Source organism: Colletotrichum siamense (assembly GCF_013390195.1).
Source record: "Colletotrichum siamense strain Cg363 chromosome Unknown KSG_Cg363_contig03, whole genome shotgun sequence".
Lineage (NCBI taxonomy): Eukaryota > Fungi > Ascomycota > Sordariomycetes > Glomerellales > Glomerellaceae > Colletotrichum > Colletotrichum siamense.
In genome coordinates, this window is record NW_023501016.1 from 3,525,110 (window position 1) to 3,538,794 (window position 13,685).

Consider the following 13,685-nt stretch of genomic DNA (forward strand, 5'->3'; position numbering starts at 1 on the left):
AGAAAGAAAAACAAATGCCGAAGTCCCTTTGTATGCCTGCCCCTGAACGCCGTCGGGGTAATATGCAGTCTCGCAAGGTGCCTCCCAACTTTTCTCCGCTCTAGAGTCGTCTCTGTTCTGGTCTTGCTTTATGCTCTAGAACTTTTTTCCCCGGCCGTATATGCGATATGTGACTAATCCTTCCTTTCAGCCAGAAACACCTGCCTGCTCTTTCTCAGGCCGTGCACTGTCTGATCATTTGAATTTCAGGTCCAGAATTTCGGTCGAGGCCGCTCATGAAGAGCCGTTTTCGTTGGTCTGCATGAACGCAGGAAGCTTCTTCCAAGACTCCTGGCTGGGCACCTTAACCTTACCAAAGTCCTCGTCGATATCGAGGATAATCTTCAGGGCGTTGCGGCTGCGCGCAAAGGGGCTGGTGTCCATCTTCTCTCTCAACGTGGACACAGCTTCCCCAACACCAGTGTGAACCTTCATAGAGTCTGACGAGCCGGGGTAAGGAATGAGGCTCTGCAGAACCTCGTACGCGGCCAAGGTGAAACCAAACTGGGGAGATGAGCGGAAGATTCTGGCGGGACCACCCTTGAAGAAAGCACGGAAGCCTTCTTCCTTCCAAATGGTCTTGGCTGCGTGACGGAGACCGGTGTATGTGGCCTCACCCTTGCGAGCTTCGACCTGGAGACGGGTCTTGATGACGTCGCAAGGCGTGGTGAGGTAGGCGGCCGGCATGCCGGCAATGGCGCCGGCAGTAAGTAGCTGAACGACGCCCAGCTTCTTGGTAGGCGACTCTCCAAACATGTCCTTCTTCAGGTGACTGTAGGTTGGGAAGTAGATAGCGGAGAAGGGAACGTCGCGCAGTAGACATGCAGAAGCGCCCTTGTAAAGACCAACGAGACCCAAGTTGCGGACAATCCACATCGCGGATCTCTTCGGGGCTCCTTCAACAGTCTTGGCGACCTCGCCCTGAACCTGGAGTCGAATCTTGACGATCTCCAGAGGGTTGGTAAAGACCTAAAAGGAATCATGTCAGGACCGATGCGAACCCAGATGTGTGCGTTTATGGGGGAGACTTACAACTTGGCAACCTCCAGCAGCGCCACCGGCAAGAATCTCATGGCCGTACCAAATCTTGCCCTCCTTGTTGGTGAAGTGGCCACGAACAAGGTCGTTCACCGTCAGCTTGATGGCCTTCTCGGGTGCTACACCAACAAGCTGAGGCAGAACACCGGAGTACAGACCGCGCAAACCCTCGTTTCTCCATACCTTCTGGAAGCAATCGATTGAGTTCTTGTACAGCCTCTCGCCTGGTCTGGCACCTCGCTGGTTTTGCAGGCGCGTCTTCACGAGATCGATGGGATACACCATGAAGGCACCGAAGGCCCCGGCCAAACTGCCAAGGCCGAAGTTGTAGCCGGATTCGAGGACCCGACCAAGAAGCGCCTTGCTTGCTGAGGCGCCCTTGGCAATTGCTTTCTGAGCCGCATCGTCGACCTCGGAGAGGGCGTTTCTCCATGAGGGATCAAGTACCTTGGCGAAATCGGCAAGTCCGAGACGACCCGAGGGCTCGTCGAGGCTGGCGAAGTGGAAAAGAATGTCGGCCTCCATGGGAGTGAAGAGGGAGAACCGAGTGATCTTGGCGGCTTGGTTCAGGAACTCTGTCCTGGTAATCTTGCCATCCGGGCTCTTAGCACAAGCACGGCGCACAATGAGCTCGACGAGATCAATCTCCTTGATCATGTTCTGGAAAGCGCGCACATTGGCATACGAGACCTTGCTGCCGAGGGAAATGTTGCACAGGGTCGATAGGTTCTCGAGCAAGTGGTCAGACAGCTTGTGCTTAGATGTTTCGCGGATGATGCGCTCAAAATCTTCGGGGTCGATGAAGCCATCGCCGTCCTGGTCGAATTGCTGGAAGGCCTGGCGAATTCTCTCGCCCTGGAGACCGCGCAGCATCTGGGAGAATTGAGGGTAGTCCATGTGGTGACGCTTCTTCTTGCTGCCAATGTACAGTTTGGCCCACTCGCACTCCCAGTCAAAGGGAATACTGTCGGGTCCCTTGTTCAGCTCGTAGAGCTTTCGAAAGTCTTCGTACTTGACGTTGCCGGTTCTATCGACGTCGAAAAGGCGAAAAGCGATCTCGTACTCGGCGTCGGGCTTCATCAACAGGTTCTCGAAGGCGGCCCATTCGGAAAGAGTTATTTTGCCTGCACCCTTGCGGTCGGCGACGCCAAAGAGAATGCCGTACTGTTCACGCTTGATTTTGTGCTATGCGGTGGGCGATGGAGTTAGCGAACGATCGCGTGGTGTATCGGAGGAATATCGGAGACAGCTTCTCGTCCAACTTCATGACATGGAATTCCGCGAAGGGACAGCATTCAAGGTGGAGAAGATGAGGAGAAGGGGAAAGCTCACATAGTCCTCGTCAGTAGGCGCAACAGCGTTAATAAACTGCTCAGGGCCCATTAAGAGCTCCCCTGATGCCTCGTCCTTGACAGCATTGGCGACGAATCTGGCTTTGGTCTGGGCGGACAACTGGACGGGCTCTTCAGCGCCAAGGAGACTCTCCTTGACGGCCTCCTTGACGGCCGCTGCTTTGCTCATCTTGGACAGATTGGATTCGCAAGAAGAAGGTGATGCAGTAGGCACGAGGAAAATCGTCTGAGAACTGAGGACCCTGCCTTAACCTGGGTAAGAGAAGAGGAGGTAAGGTGGGTGTGGGTTGTGGGTTGAGCAGATGTTATCGCGCGAGGTAAGGTAGGGTGGTGCGGCGCGATAAGATTTGGTCTCTACCAGTCACTGGAGCCGACGTGGGCCTCTGGGGAGAGGTTGCGCTCCAGGATCGGTCGTTTCTATTACGAACTCAATGGACACAAAGAGGGACAGGTTGGTCAGTCAGGGTAAGGAAAGTGGGCAAGAAGTCAAGTTGAGATCTAGGAGGCAAGGTAGGTAGAGAGCGGATAGGGGAGATGCAGTGGGAAAAAAATTTGGGGGAGGCTCGTCCGGGGAAGTTGGTCACACAACTTGAGAAGCTTCCTATTGCAGCCGGTCACTTTGGTCTTTGGTCGCACGCAGCAGGGACTCCGAAAGGAAACATGGAAGCTACAGAATGGTCAGGCGGTCTCGGTTTAGAGGACGCGTTAGACGGATTCAGAGTATTGGCATGTACCGAGCCTAGCACGAACGGTATGCCAGGTACATCTGAAGAACAATCAGAGACACTGAGCAGAGACACAGAACACGCTGTAGAAGGCGCAAGAGACAAGAGACAGACACAATGGACAAAACCAGCGGGATGACGGCGGGGCCTGAGTCAATTCCTCAGATGCGGGTGCCCGTTTTTCGGAATCGCCAGCCTCTGGCGTAATTTTTTTCCCCCCCTACCTCCACGCGGGAGTCAGGAACAGGCTTCGGATCATAGTTGATACCCGCCTAGCGTGCCGCGATACCCAAGATAATGGGCACGATAAGGATTCATCGGCCGGCGGTGACCTAGGCATTTGTGGACCAGCTGGCCTGGCACGCCTGGCAGGAGTGCCACATGCACAAACCCACAGACGCCGCCGCCGACATGTGCGCACACATGCCGCTTCCTACTGCATAGTACAGCGTTTGCGCGCTTCTAAAGTACTACCACCAGCCCTGTAGTGGCGGGCTGACCGCCTCGGACAAGGCCGGTCTTGCTTCCGCCCTCGACGGTGCGTGTGTGCAGAACTGCAGCTTCACTCTGCCGTTCTTTTCTCCTTCCCGCCGCCGTTTTCTTTTCTCCCCCCCCCCCCAACATCAATACTCCTTCAGGTCCTGATTTTGACCTTCCTTACCTCAAGTAGCCTCGAAATCGGTTAACACGTACTTGTCAAGTGCCTCGACATGTGTCACGACCGGAAGCAAGCCATCTACCTTGTCAGAAGGAACATGCACAACGGACAGAAAGCCGCGGACTCCTGCGCAACAAACAGTCACTGGCATAGCTTGCTTTCTGTGTACATACTCCACGGAGGAAGCAAACATTGGTCTCTACCAGGATTTTCACACACACGTCGACAGCTTTCAGGTTGACGGGGATCAGGGCATGGCGCTCCACTCCGTTCCTCCGATGGTTCACGAGTGCCATCAGATTCGTGCGCATAAACTTCGGACAAGTGGATCCCGGTCCCGCCCCGAACATGCCGAGGGTGCCCATGGGGAAGCGGGTGAATCGAACCTAGGCTTGTCTGGACACGCGGGAATTCTAGCCGCCTCGGATAAGGCACAGCTACAGCTGGACACATGGTCTGCAAGACCCCCAAAATATTTGGGATTACGCAGTATTACGACAATCTTCTACGGAATTCAACGGCCGCGGGAGCTGCTGGGCTGAAATGTTGGTTTTTGTTTCCTGTAGAACCGGCGGTCACGCACACTAAGAACCCCATGCTCTCCTCTCCCACTGCGTCAAACCCACTGCCGCACTTTCACTGCGACACATCCGCACCAACGGAGGTGCAGGTGCCTAGGCCTACCACTTTCGGAAACCGAGACCAGTTTGACCGACGTCAGAAGGGCCAGCTGGGGCTTAGGGATCGGCTCGGAGCACCTGGCCTCGACTCGAGGACCGGCGCTCCCGCTTGCGCATCCGGCTTCCAAGTTCCAGTCAATCTTGTTTGCCGCCTCGCGAATCGACTTCCTTGTCGGTTCAAAGTGGCCGAGCGGGAGAGATGAATCCGTTGCACTCACCGAACCCCACGCCGTCGCCAGCATAGCCGCTCAGGCGCACTCCGTCGCCGTCTTGCAGATATGTTCTTTCCTGACCGTCACATGTCTTCCAACTCACCTTGCCACCCTTGGTCATCTCAAGCAGACAGCCGTGCTCGTCGTCGCCAGCACCCGACACCGTACCCGTAGCCAAAACGTCACCCGTGTTGAGGTTGCAACCGTTGATCGTCTGCTGCGCTACAAGATCTCGAAACGTCCAATACATCCAGCTGAGCTGCGCCGTGCATACCGTCGTGGTCTGCCCGTCCGCCAATACCTCGGCTTTGAGGGCAATGTTGTAGCTTGACTTTTCTTTGTGGTCGAGCAGGTAAGGCTGCGCTGGTACGTCCTTTGTGGGCGGCCGTGTCGCAAAAGGCTCCAGTGCTTCAAGGGTTATTACTGAAACCAATTGCATTGTCAGTACTGCAATCAGGAACAATTCGGCGTGCGGACGTAAGACTTACCCCAAGGGCTGATTGAAGTTCCAAAAGACTTGCCATTCATTGGGCCGAGAGGGTTCATCTCGAACCCTTGGATGTCACGAGCTGCTTGCTGTCAGCGACGCGGCTCTCTCCTTCCTTCGCAACGATGCTCTACTTACCACTCCAGTCATTCAACAGAACAAGGCCGAAGATATGCTCGTCGGCATCAGAAATGGCAACCCGGTCGCCAAGTTCCGTCGCCTTTCCAATGATGCAAGCTACCTCCAGCTCGTAGTCAAGAGCTCTGCATGGTCCGAACCCAATCTTGTCTCCATCACGAAACTGACCGTATGGGCGAGTGATTTTCGTTCCCGAGACCACGATGCTGGACGGCCGACCGCTGTACCCGATCGGAAGATATGGTGCTGCGGGCGGCATCGACGCCTGTCCCATAACGGCCGCTGATGCGTTCAACAAGTGTTCCTTGGAGCAAGAGAAGTCGGTGAAACCGCCAATCTGCACCGGCAAATGCAGATGAACATGTTCAATCGGGACGCCGTGTTTTGTAACCACCGACTGATCGGACAAGGTGGTTTGAATATTCTTTCTGAGCATACGGAGTTCGTCCTTCCCTATGGCGGCTAGAGCGTTCAGAGTTGGCTAGTTCATGGTCAATATCACGTTCCTCTTTCGAAGGCTGTGGCATATACCTGGGACAGCGCGGCTTGGACCTGCTTAGAAGCATCGAGGCCCAAATCCGCAAGAAATACAACCAAATCGCCAATCCTCGTGGCTACGCCCTTAGGATGTTCGGCAGTGCTGGCAATGCCGTACGGAATGTTGGCCAGGGAGAAATGCTCAGAGAAGCTCATCTTCGCGTGCTGGGCGTCCAAATTCAGTGATGAAAGGAGTAACGGCGACAAAATTAAGAGTATCGGCTACGCATCATTCTACGACAGCGGCTACTTGTCTTTTACGTCTCACAGCAACAAGCTTCATAGGGTGGTCCAACATCAGCCGCCCCCTCCTCCCCCGCCCCCGCCGCCGCCGGCCCCGGATTCACTGGGTCGGTTTAATTTCCCGAACCTGGCATCTGGTTTAAAGAGCAATTCGGCAAACTTCGCGGCATACGCGCCCTCCCACGCATCAGGTACTTCCAAATTCGTCTCCAAGTTCTCATTTGGACGGGATTACGGGCAACGTCACATAATTCTCCAGGCCCTGCCCGAAATGAATGTTGTTGAGCCCTGCAAACTTGATGGCAGGCCTAGGTATTGGAAGTTAGTCATGGTGTTGAAAAGGATGTGCGGGAAGAGGGGCTCACCTATCGACATCGGAGGAGTGCTGGAAAATGCCACTGCCTTGTGTGTCGCCACTCGCAACTTCAAATACGATTTTGCCGCCCTTGTCGACAACTACGTTCGTAGGCCAGAGCTCGACATCTACCGCGTAAATCTCGCCGGCCTTTACAGGCTGGACGTCTGTTGAAAGATACTCTCTGTGAGGCAGCCAAGACTTGTGTCTAGGGTTCTCGTCATGCACCTTGCGGTTGCTCACACGAAGCCAGCCCTTCACAAGTGGCACAGGGTCTCCGGCTGTTCCTGTGTAGAACACTTCCTGGCCTGTCGGGTCGATGTGGCGCAGAGTGACGAATAGGTCAATATCGGTGTCGTGTCCGGTATTGTCGGGCGTTACAGAGACGTTGAGGTGGGCCACTACGTGACCTGTGATTTCGGTTTCCTGCTCAAAGGGCGCAGTGGCAAAGGAGACGAATTGCTGGTTCTCCAAGGACCCAAGAGCCTTATACGACACAGTCTTTGACTCCGAACTGGGACCAGCTGCTGTCAATCCCAGATCCGAGGTCAGGAAAAATTTTGTGTACTCTGTACGTGGAATGGGCCAGGCACTCTCCTCTCTCTTCTCGTAAGCCTTCTCCCTCTGCGCATCGTTGAAACCGACGTTGCCCTTGCGCAGTGTGAGCGTTACAGGAGACACCTTACCAGGAACACTCCAGCCCACGCGATCATCACCCTTCAGAAAAGCGTCGAGGAAGCTTTTCTGGAGTTCAACCTCCTCGGGGTAGTAGAAGGGTAGATCATGCCGCCCAGTGATGAAGCGGAGGTACTTCAGCTTAGAGCCGGCTCCGAGATATCCCTGGACGTTGCCTCTCAAATGAAGGAGAATACCACCCCAGTTGGCAACGCTCAACACGGGAACTTCAATGTCTTCCAGTTTATACTCCTTGCTAGCGTAATAGTCGTCGTCGCGGAAACGATTGGCCTCGTTATCCTTGGTTTGATCCTGACGGTTGGCAATCAGGACGTCGTCAGGCAGATCACCCTCGATGGTGTCCTCCTGACCCCTGGCTCCGGGCCCATCGGGAGGAAAGTCCAGTTTCGACCTGTCTTTGCGGCCATACTGGTTCACAAGGACCTGTCGATTCCACCACACGCCGATGAACTTATTGGAGTAAATGCCACCGTGCCGACAACGGTCACGGTAGTAGTCAGACATACCCTCCCACGGGATAATGGCTGCGAGACCTTTGGGCCGGCGAGCCGCAACTCGCCACTGAGAGCCTGTGACATGTATAAGCAACCGGCGATGATTGGCGTCTAGACAGGAGACACATACCAGCATAGTAGGATATACCCAACAGGCCAACTTTTCCATTAGACCAAGGCTGCTCAGCGGCCCATTCGACAACATCGAAGAAACACTCGCTCGTGCCGCGGCTCATGGTATCTAGAAAACCAGGGCTCTGGCCCAGGCCGCGCTCGTCGGCTCTAATGATGGCATAGCCCTGGCTGGTCCAGTAGACAGGGTCCGGCGTCTCCCAGGCTGAGTACTTTGACTTCTGCTCGGGGTTCACCTCACTGAACGACTTAGGGTAGAACTTGGCGTAAGGAATGTCCTTGCCATAGGGGCCGTAGGTTACCAGCACCGGATAGCGACCGGTCTTTTCCGACGTGAGCGGGAGGTAGACATTGGCTCTGATTGGAAGTGTTGAGTCCTTCAGGGGAATGGAGACGTTCTTCATAAAAGTAAGGCCATTCTCTTTGTCCTCCGTGACCTCGAGGAGGTCCTTGATGGGCGGAGTCTTGACAGACATGGCAATTAAGTAGATCGGTGGTGAGGTTACGAAGACGATGGTAATGGTGTCACTCGGAATCGACTGTGTTTGTTTCAAAAGGGTCCTGATTGGGTTTTATTGCGAGAGACTGGAAGATTTCGGAATCGTAGTCACGTTCTTCACGGCAAGAGCCTTGACGTTGGAGTGGACAGCGGAGGTGATGAAGATGGACCCCTCATGGCGTTCCGTCGGCGGCGGAAGGGTGGGGGAGGGGCTGACCCCAACCAACTGCCCTGCACCGGACCTCAACTTACGGTTGGTTACCTTAGGTACCTACCTACCTTGGGTACTGGTAGGTAGGCAGCTGAGCGTACCTACCTACCTAAGTAGGTAGCGAGGCACAGCACGCCCCGTACTGTCCTCGAACTGTTTCGTGTATGACGGGCTGACGGGCTGCCGCTGTGGCTATGGCTGGTTTTGGTTTTTGGTTGGTTGGGAGACGACGAGGTTTGAGCTCCCTTCTTGTGAAGCAAATGTGACGTGCTCCGGCGAACCTCGGAGCTCCAACGCGAAGGGCAGGGGTCAATGCCTCCTTTCCTTTTCTTTCCTCTCTTGTATCAGCTCAACTCAGGCGAGCCGAGTCACCTACACAGGTACGCTGCGAATGAAAACTCAGTGTACTGCATTTCTATTGCCGAGCCGATAGTGGCTTCCGACATGCTGGCGAGTTTTACGGTGGTTTCGCCAACCAACGTCAACATTGCCTCTGATGCACACACACGCGCTCCCTCTCATATGGCGATTCTCAACCACTTTCGGTCAAAATGAATGAAGCTATTCGTGCCTTGTGTGGTGTCGCGGAATTCCCAATCCGGTAGTGTACAATTGCAATCGCAATGCCATGATGTCTCCCTCCGTCTCCAAATCCACCGCTGTTAGCAGTCAGATTTCGCCGCCAACCTTGGCCCTCCAATATGTCTGGTTTACCTTCCCCCCCGTGCTTCTCCAAAGCCAGTTGGTAACCTGTCAGACGCACGTCAGTAACCAGCCGGCATGGTTTGCCTAGCCATGGGCGCATTCTTACCCCTTGAATCCAACATCCGTTCAACATCACAAAAACGAAGCCGTTCTCAATCCTGTTGGATCCCCAAGGTCTATCTGCCACATCCAGCTCTCGGTTGATGGGTCTGTACGGAGGCACTTGGCGATGCTGGTCATACCAATCGGGAGGGTTCTCAACCGCTGGCAAAGGCGCATCTCTGGACGGCCTCGCGTACGCTTCCTCGACGCCTCCAGTGAGTCGGATGCTGTAGTCGTGGAGGTAGTCCTGGCGGACTGTCGTTGTGATCGGGTTGTCTGTTGTGGTGGCCGACATACTGATGCGCGTGGCTGTACGTTCTTGTCTGTGGAGTGGGTTTTGCAAAGGATGAGTTGTGTAGCAAACGACTTCAATCTCAGTTCTGGACTCAGTTCTGGAGAGTGGTCTACGCCTGTCTAGAAAATGAACCACAAGGGGGGAGCAGGCCGCTTCAATATGCCGACCGTCGACCCGTCCATCTCCGCGAACCCGCTCCCCGTTTGAACGAGTCCTGCGTCGGAAATGCGGGGAGAACTGAACTGCGTCTGCCCTATCCTGGTAAGCTTGACTGTGATCGACCAGTACCCCTGTCCTCCACTTTCCGCCCCTCTCAGCCCCGGACGTCTAGCTTGAGGTACCGCCAAGCCGTTCGAGCTATCGGGTCATTGGAGGGTGTCACTGTCGGAATATGTCACAGCTCCCTCGGGGTATCTAGATAGAATAGCTTCAACTTCACCCAGGGCAGATCAGAATTGCGTCCATCTCACTTACCCTCCTATTCACACCTCTTTGCCCTTCTCATTGGAGACCAACCGACTGCCGCAATGGAACCTGCCATCGAGAAACTGCTCGTGACCCTTGTTGATGGGCGCGCGGAGGGCATTCGGTTCCGCCAAGACAACCTCATCAGTCTTCATGAGGAATTACGCAAGGAGTCCGCAGCGCTGTGCGCTGCCGAAGAAAAGGACTCGGGCGCGTCAAGGACGGAAGTCGAGGTTGAGCATTTTCTATCAATGGAGGCCATTCGCCACTTCTATGAGTCTCTTGACTTTGGAAAGGAGCTCGATACCGAGTATCTAGTAGCTCATGGCAAGGACAACACCACTAGACGAACCGGTGCTGGGCTGGTTATCATTAGGCCAACAACTTACACTCGGCTGTTCTCTATTCTGAGCCCTCTTGCTGCGGCTATAGCTGCAGGTTCTGTGGTTGCGCTCGAGGTTTGTAGGATTCCGAACCACGGTCATCTCATGGTCTTGAACGAAGCTGACCCAAGAGCGAGCAGCTCGAAGATACTCTGCTGCAGCTTGACTCGATTCTCCGCAGCGTTCTTCCTCGAGCTCTGAATCAGAATGCTTTCTGCATTACAAAGAAAATTACGGATCAATCGCTTCTCGACTCGGCAATCCTCGTGGATCAAACAGGCGTTGCACCCAGCGCAAGCCATGTTAATCACTTTGTTTCCTCCAACACTGCCCGTGCCATTGCCATCGTCGACCGTACCGCCGACATTGAAGCCGCAGCAGGGGCCATCACAGCCGCACGTTTCGGCTTTGGGGGACAGTCACCGTATGCGCCAGATCTCGTTCTAGTCAATGAGTACGTGAAGAAGGAGTTCTTCGAAGCATGCTCAAAGCACGCTTCCCTTGCCTTCGCGCGGGAGACGACCGTTCGACGCGCAAGTGACAACAAAAGCGACGAGACGAGGGCGGCCGTACAGGAGGCTGAGGAGAAGCGGCTGGTCTCCAGCTTTGGATCGAAGGACTTCAAGTTGGTTGACATCAAGGACAAGTGAGTTTTTCCCGGTGCTCAGTGGTGGCGACGGGCTGTTGACGACTGCAGGAACACTTCTCTCTTGAATGCTAAGGTTAGTGGGCGTTTCTTGCCGATTGCGACTTCATCTGGCCTCGTGGACTCCATATACACTTATGAGTTTGAGTAAGTCATTCCATGTCATTCCTTCACACGAAACGCTGTCTCAATACTGTTTATAGAAAGCCTCTCTTGGCGGGCTACTTCTTCGCCAGTCCTGACGCGGCAAAGTACCTCTCACAACACCTTCCCTCGCACATTTCTTTTGTCAACCAGATCCCCTCCAGCCTTCTCCTGGGGCCTGCGGCATCCACCTTGCACGATGCGGCCTTCGAGTTCCGTTACAGCAAGGAGATGTTTTCCGTGTCCCGGCCACAATTCATTGAGCAGCCTTCCGGCGCACTGGCAAAGGTCGACCAGCTCCTCTCTGGCGCCGGCGGCATCACGACACAAAGCCTGCGGGCTTTGGCGACTGCCCCCCTGAAGCCCACGAACCAGCCTGGAAACAGCAGGTTGGGATTCTTCGAGCAAGGGTTCGTAGTTGGTGCCAGCCTGATCATGAGCATTGTGCTCCCAAGTCTGGCGTATGGAACATGGATCGGTGGACGCAGAGTGTTTGACTACGCATTGAAGCTCAGGTCTTAGTTTCCTCAGTTTCCTCATTTTCATAATTAGGCTTGTGCGTCTGTATAATAGTCTGCAAATGCAACCCACTTCTTACTGCATTCATCACAATTTGGCAACTTCAACAAAGCTTCAGGCAGATCACCAATGGTTCCCAAGATACGAGGCCTTCGCAAAATGGCCCGGGGAAGTTTGCTGGCCGCTGACTAAGTCTTTTACACATGTAGAAATGAAACCACACGAATCAGGCGTGTTCAGGTCGCATTCCATGGTAGTTGCAGTGATTCGGCACTTAGGTTGTTGAGGGCGGGCTGGCTACCGGCTCGGTCTCGGCTCGGGAAGTGGAGGAAAGAGCCCATTCTCCTGCACCGGCCCCGCCGGCCCCGTATTTCCCCAGGCGAACCCCAGACCATTCACGCTCCTACCTTCCGGGGGCATGGCGAAGCAGTAATTGCCGCCATGTCGGGCCTCTCAAGTTTGCCGGATGATCAGATATAGCGTCTCGAGTGAGCATTCCGTCCGCCGATGGGGCCGTCCTGGGCTGAGATGTGGCAATGACAATCGGCATAGCTATCGAGAGCAGCCAACTGCCACTAACATCAATGCCCACGACGTGAGATAACCTTCCCAGAAGTCTTCGCCATCGTGCCATCCATCAGTTTTTTACGACAAACTCCAGTTGAACATTTAAAGTGCCCCAAAGATCGAGGTTAGCTTCGTTCGTATATATCCTAAGAACAGCTACCACAGCGACATCCTGCAAGAAGGACGACGCCTCTCAAACATGGCCGTCGGAAGCAATGAAGAGGGTCCCATGACTCCAGTTCACCTCTTTTCTCATGGTTCGACAATGATGCTAGGCGAGGAGAGCCACTCGGCCACGTACTGGAAGAAGTGTGGCGATGAAGCTCTCGCTCAGGGCATAGAGCATATCGTTATGATGGTAAGCATACAGCTTCGTCGTTGCTCGTTTCACCATCCCCCGCTTCTTTTCTGATCAGCCAACTAACAGCGGACAGGGCGCACACTGGGCAACGAATGCTCCCGGAGAGGTGCTCATCTCCGCGCATCCCAAGCCCGGAAAATCACCTGTAGCCTACGTGAACCCTCAAAAATACCACCCCTACAAGCTCAACCCCGACCTGGATTACATTCCCACGATCCAAGCCCACCTGGAGGCCGCAGGCATCCCTTCCAAAACCGACCCGACCTTCGACTGGATCCACGACACTTACCTCGTCCTGATTCGCATGTTTCCAAAAGCCTGTCCACCCACAACCCTAATCTCCATGAACGACTTCTATGACCCTCACTTCCACGTAGCCGTCGGCGCTGCGCTTCGTCCCCTGCGGGCGGCCAAGCACAAGACGTTGTTCATCGGGTCGGGAGGCTCTGTTCACAACCTTTACCGCAACGTCTGGGGCCCAATGCTCCGTTTCCGCGACAACTTCGCCCAGCCCACCCCGCCGGAGCCGTGGGCGCTTGATTTCCGCCAGGAAGTCATCGACACGTTTTGCCCAGCCTACGAGGAGGACGTGCCTACGGACCAGGCAGTCTATGGTTGTGCCATTCGTGGCAAGAAGCCTTGCGGCGGACCTATGCTGAGGCGCAAGGTGACGAGTTTAATGAAGCATCCCAAGTTCCGCGAAGCCCACGCGACGGACGACCATTTTATGGCCACCATGTTCGTGGGGGGATTGTGCGGCGGCCGGGGAGATGCCAACATGAAGGCCGAGATGGGCGCCGAAGACTGGGAACTCACCAACATGTGCAACTCGCAGTTCACAATTGGAAGCTGGGTTGATGCAAAGTGAAGGACAGGCAGAGTGCGATTTCTTGGTATCAGATGTAATGTAGCATGCTATTTATCTCTCTATCCTTAGTGAAAAGGCCCTGATGTAAAGCCCCGTTTTCCCCTCCCTTCCAGTCCTTTTGCGCCTATGCGTCC

The 13,685-nt window shown here is 54.7% G+C and overlaps 6 protein-coding genes across 6 annotated transcripts; 2 read left to right on the forward strand and 4 right to left on the reverse strand.

Moving 5' to 3' along the window:
• Window positions 1-273: 273 nt before the first annotated feature.
• SLC25A13 (Calcium-binding mitochondrial carrier protein Aralar2) lies at window positions 274-2,598 on the reverse strand (the record flags this gene model as incomplete). The annotated part of the gene is made up of 3 exons (XM_036636766.1): window positions 274-1,008; window positions 1,072-2,262; window positions 2,410-2,598. 3 exons carry the CDS (start codon window positions 2,596-2,598, stop codon window positions 274-276), a joined length of 2,115 nt encoding a protein of 704 aa, XP_036498684.1.
• Window positions 2,599-4,486: 1,888 nt separating this feature from the next.
• fah (Fumarylacetoacetase) lies at window positions 4,487-6,022 on the reverse strand (the record flags this gene model as incomplete). Its single annotated transcript, XM_036636767.1, has 5 exons — window positions 4,487-4,492; window positions 4,808-5,127; window positions 5,193-5,273; window positions 5,330-5,810; window positions 5,861-6,022. 5 exons carry the CDS (start codon window positions 6,020-6,022, stop codon window positions 4,487-4,489), a joined length of 1,050 nt encoding a protein of 349 aa, XP_036497212.1.
• Window positions 6,023-6,326: 304 nt separating this feature from the next.
• cocE-5 (Cocaine esterase) lies at window positions 6,327-8,262 on the reverse strand (the record flags this gene model as incomplete). Its single annotated transcript, XM_036636768.1, has 3 exons — window positions 6,327-6,417; window positions 6,475-7,729; window positions 7,785-8,262. The coding sequence occupies 3 exons, from the start codon at window positions 8,260-8,262 to the stop codon at window positions 6,327-6,329; spliced, it is 1,824 nt and encodes a 607-aa protein (XP_036497213.1).
• Window positions 8,263-9,165: 903 nt separating this feature from the next.
• On the reverse strand, window positions 9,166-9,598 carry CGCS363_v004920 (uncharacterized protein; the record flags this gene model as incomplete). Its single annotated transcript, XM_036636769.1, has 2 exons — window positions 9,166-9,246; window positions 9,308-9,598. The coding sequence occupies 2 exons, from the start codon at window positions 9,596-9,598 to the stop codon at window positions 9,166-9,168; spliced, it is 372 nt and encodes a 123-aa protein (XP_036498891.1).
• Window positions 9,599-10,125: 527 nt separating this feature from the next.
• Window positions 10,126-11,758, forward strand: Aldh3b1 (Aldehyde dehydrogenase family 3 member B1; the record flags this gene model as incomplete). The annotated part of the gene is made up of 4 exons (XM_036636770.1): window positions 10,126-10,521; window positions 10,587-11,092; window positions 11,144-11,239; window positions 11,296-11,758. The coding sequence occupies 4 exons, from the start codon at window positions 10,126-10,128 to the stop codon at window positions 11,756-11,758; spliced, it is 1,461 nt and encodes a 486-aa protein (XP_036498243.1).
• A 763-nt stretch (window positions 11,759-12,521) lies between these two features.
• DODA-2 (4,5-DOPA dioxygenase extradiol) lies at window positions 12,522-13,551 on the forward strand (the record flags this gene model as incomplete). The annotated part of the gene is made up of 2 exons (XM_036636771.1): window positions 12,522-12,680; window positions 12,757-13,551. The coding sequence occupies 2 exons, from the start codon at window positions 12,522-12,524 to the stop codon at window positions 13,549-13,551; spliced, it is 954 nt and encodes a 317-aa protein (XP_036498893.1).
• Window positions 13,552-13,685: the final 134 nt, after the last annotated feature.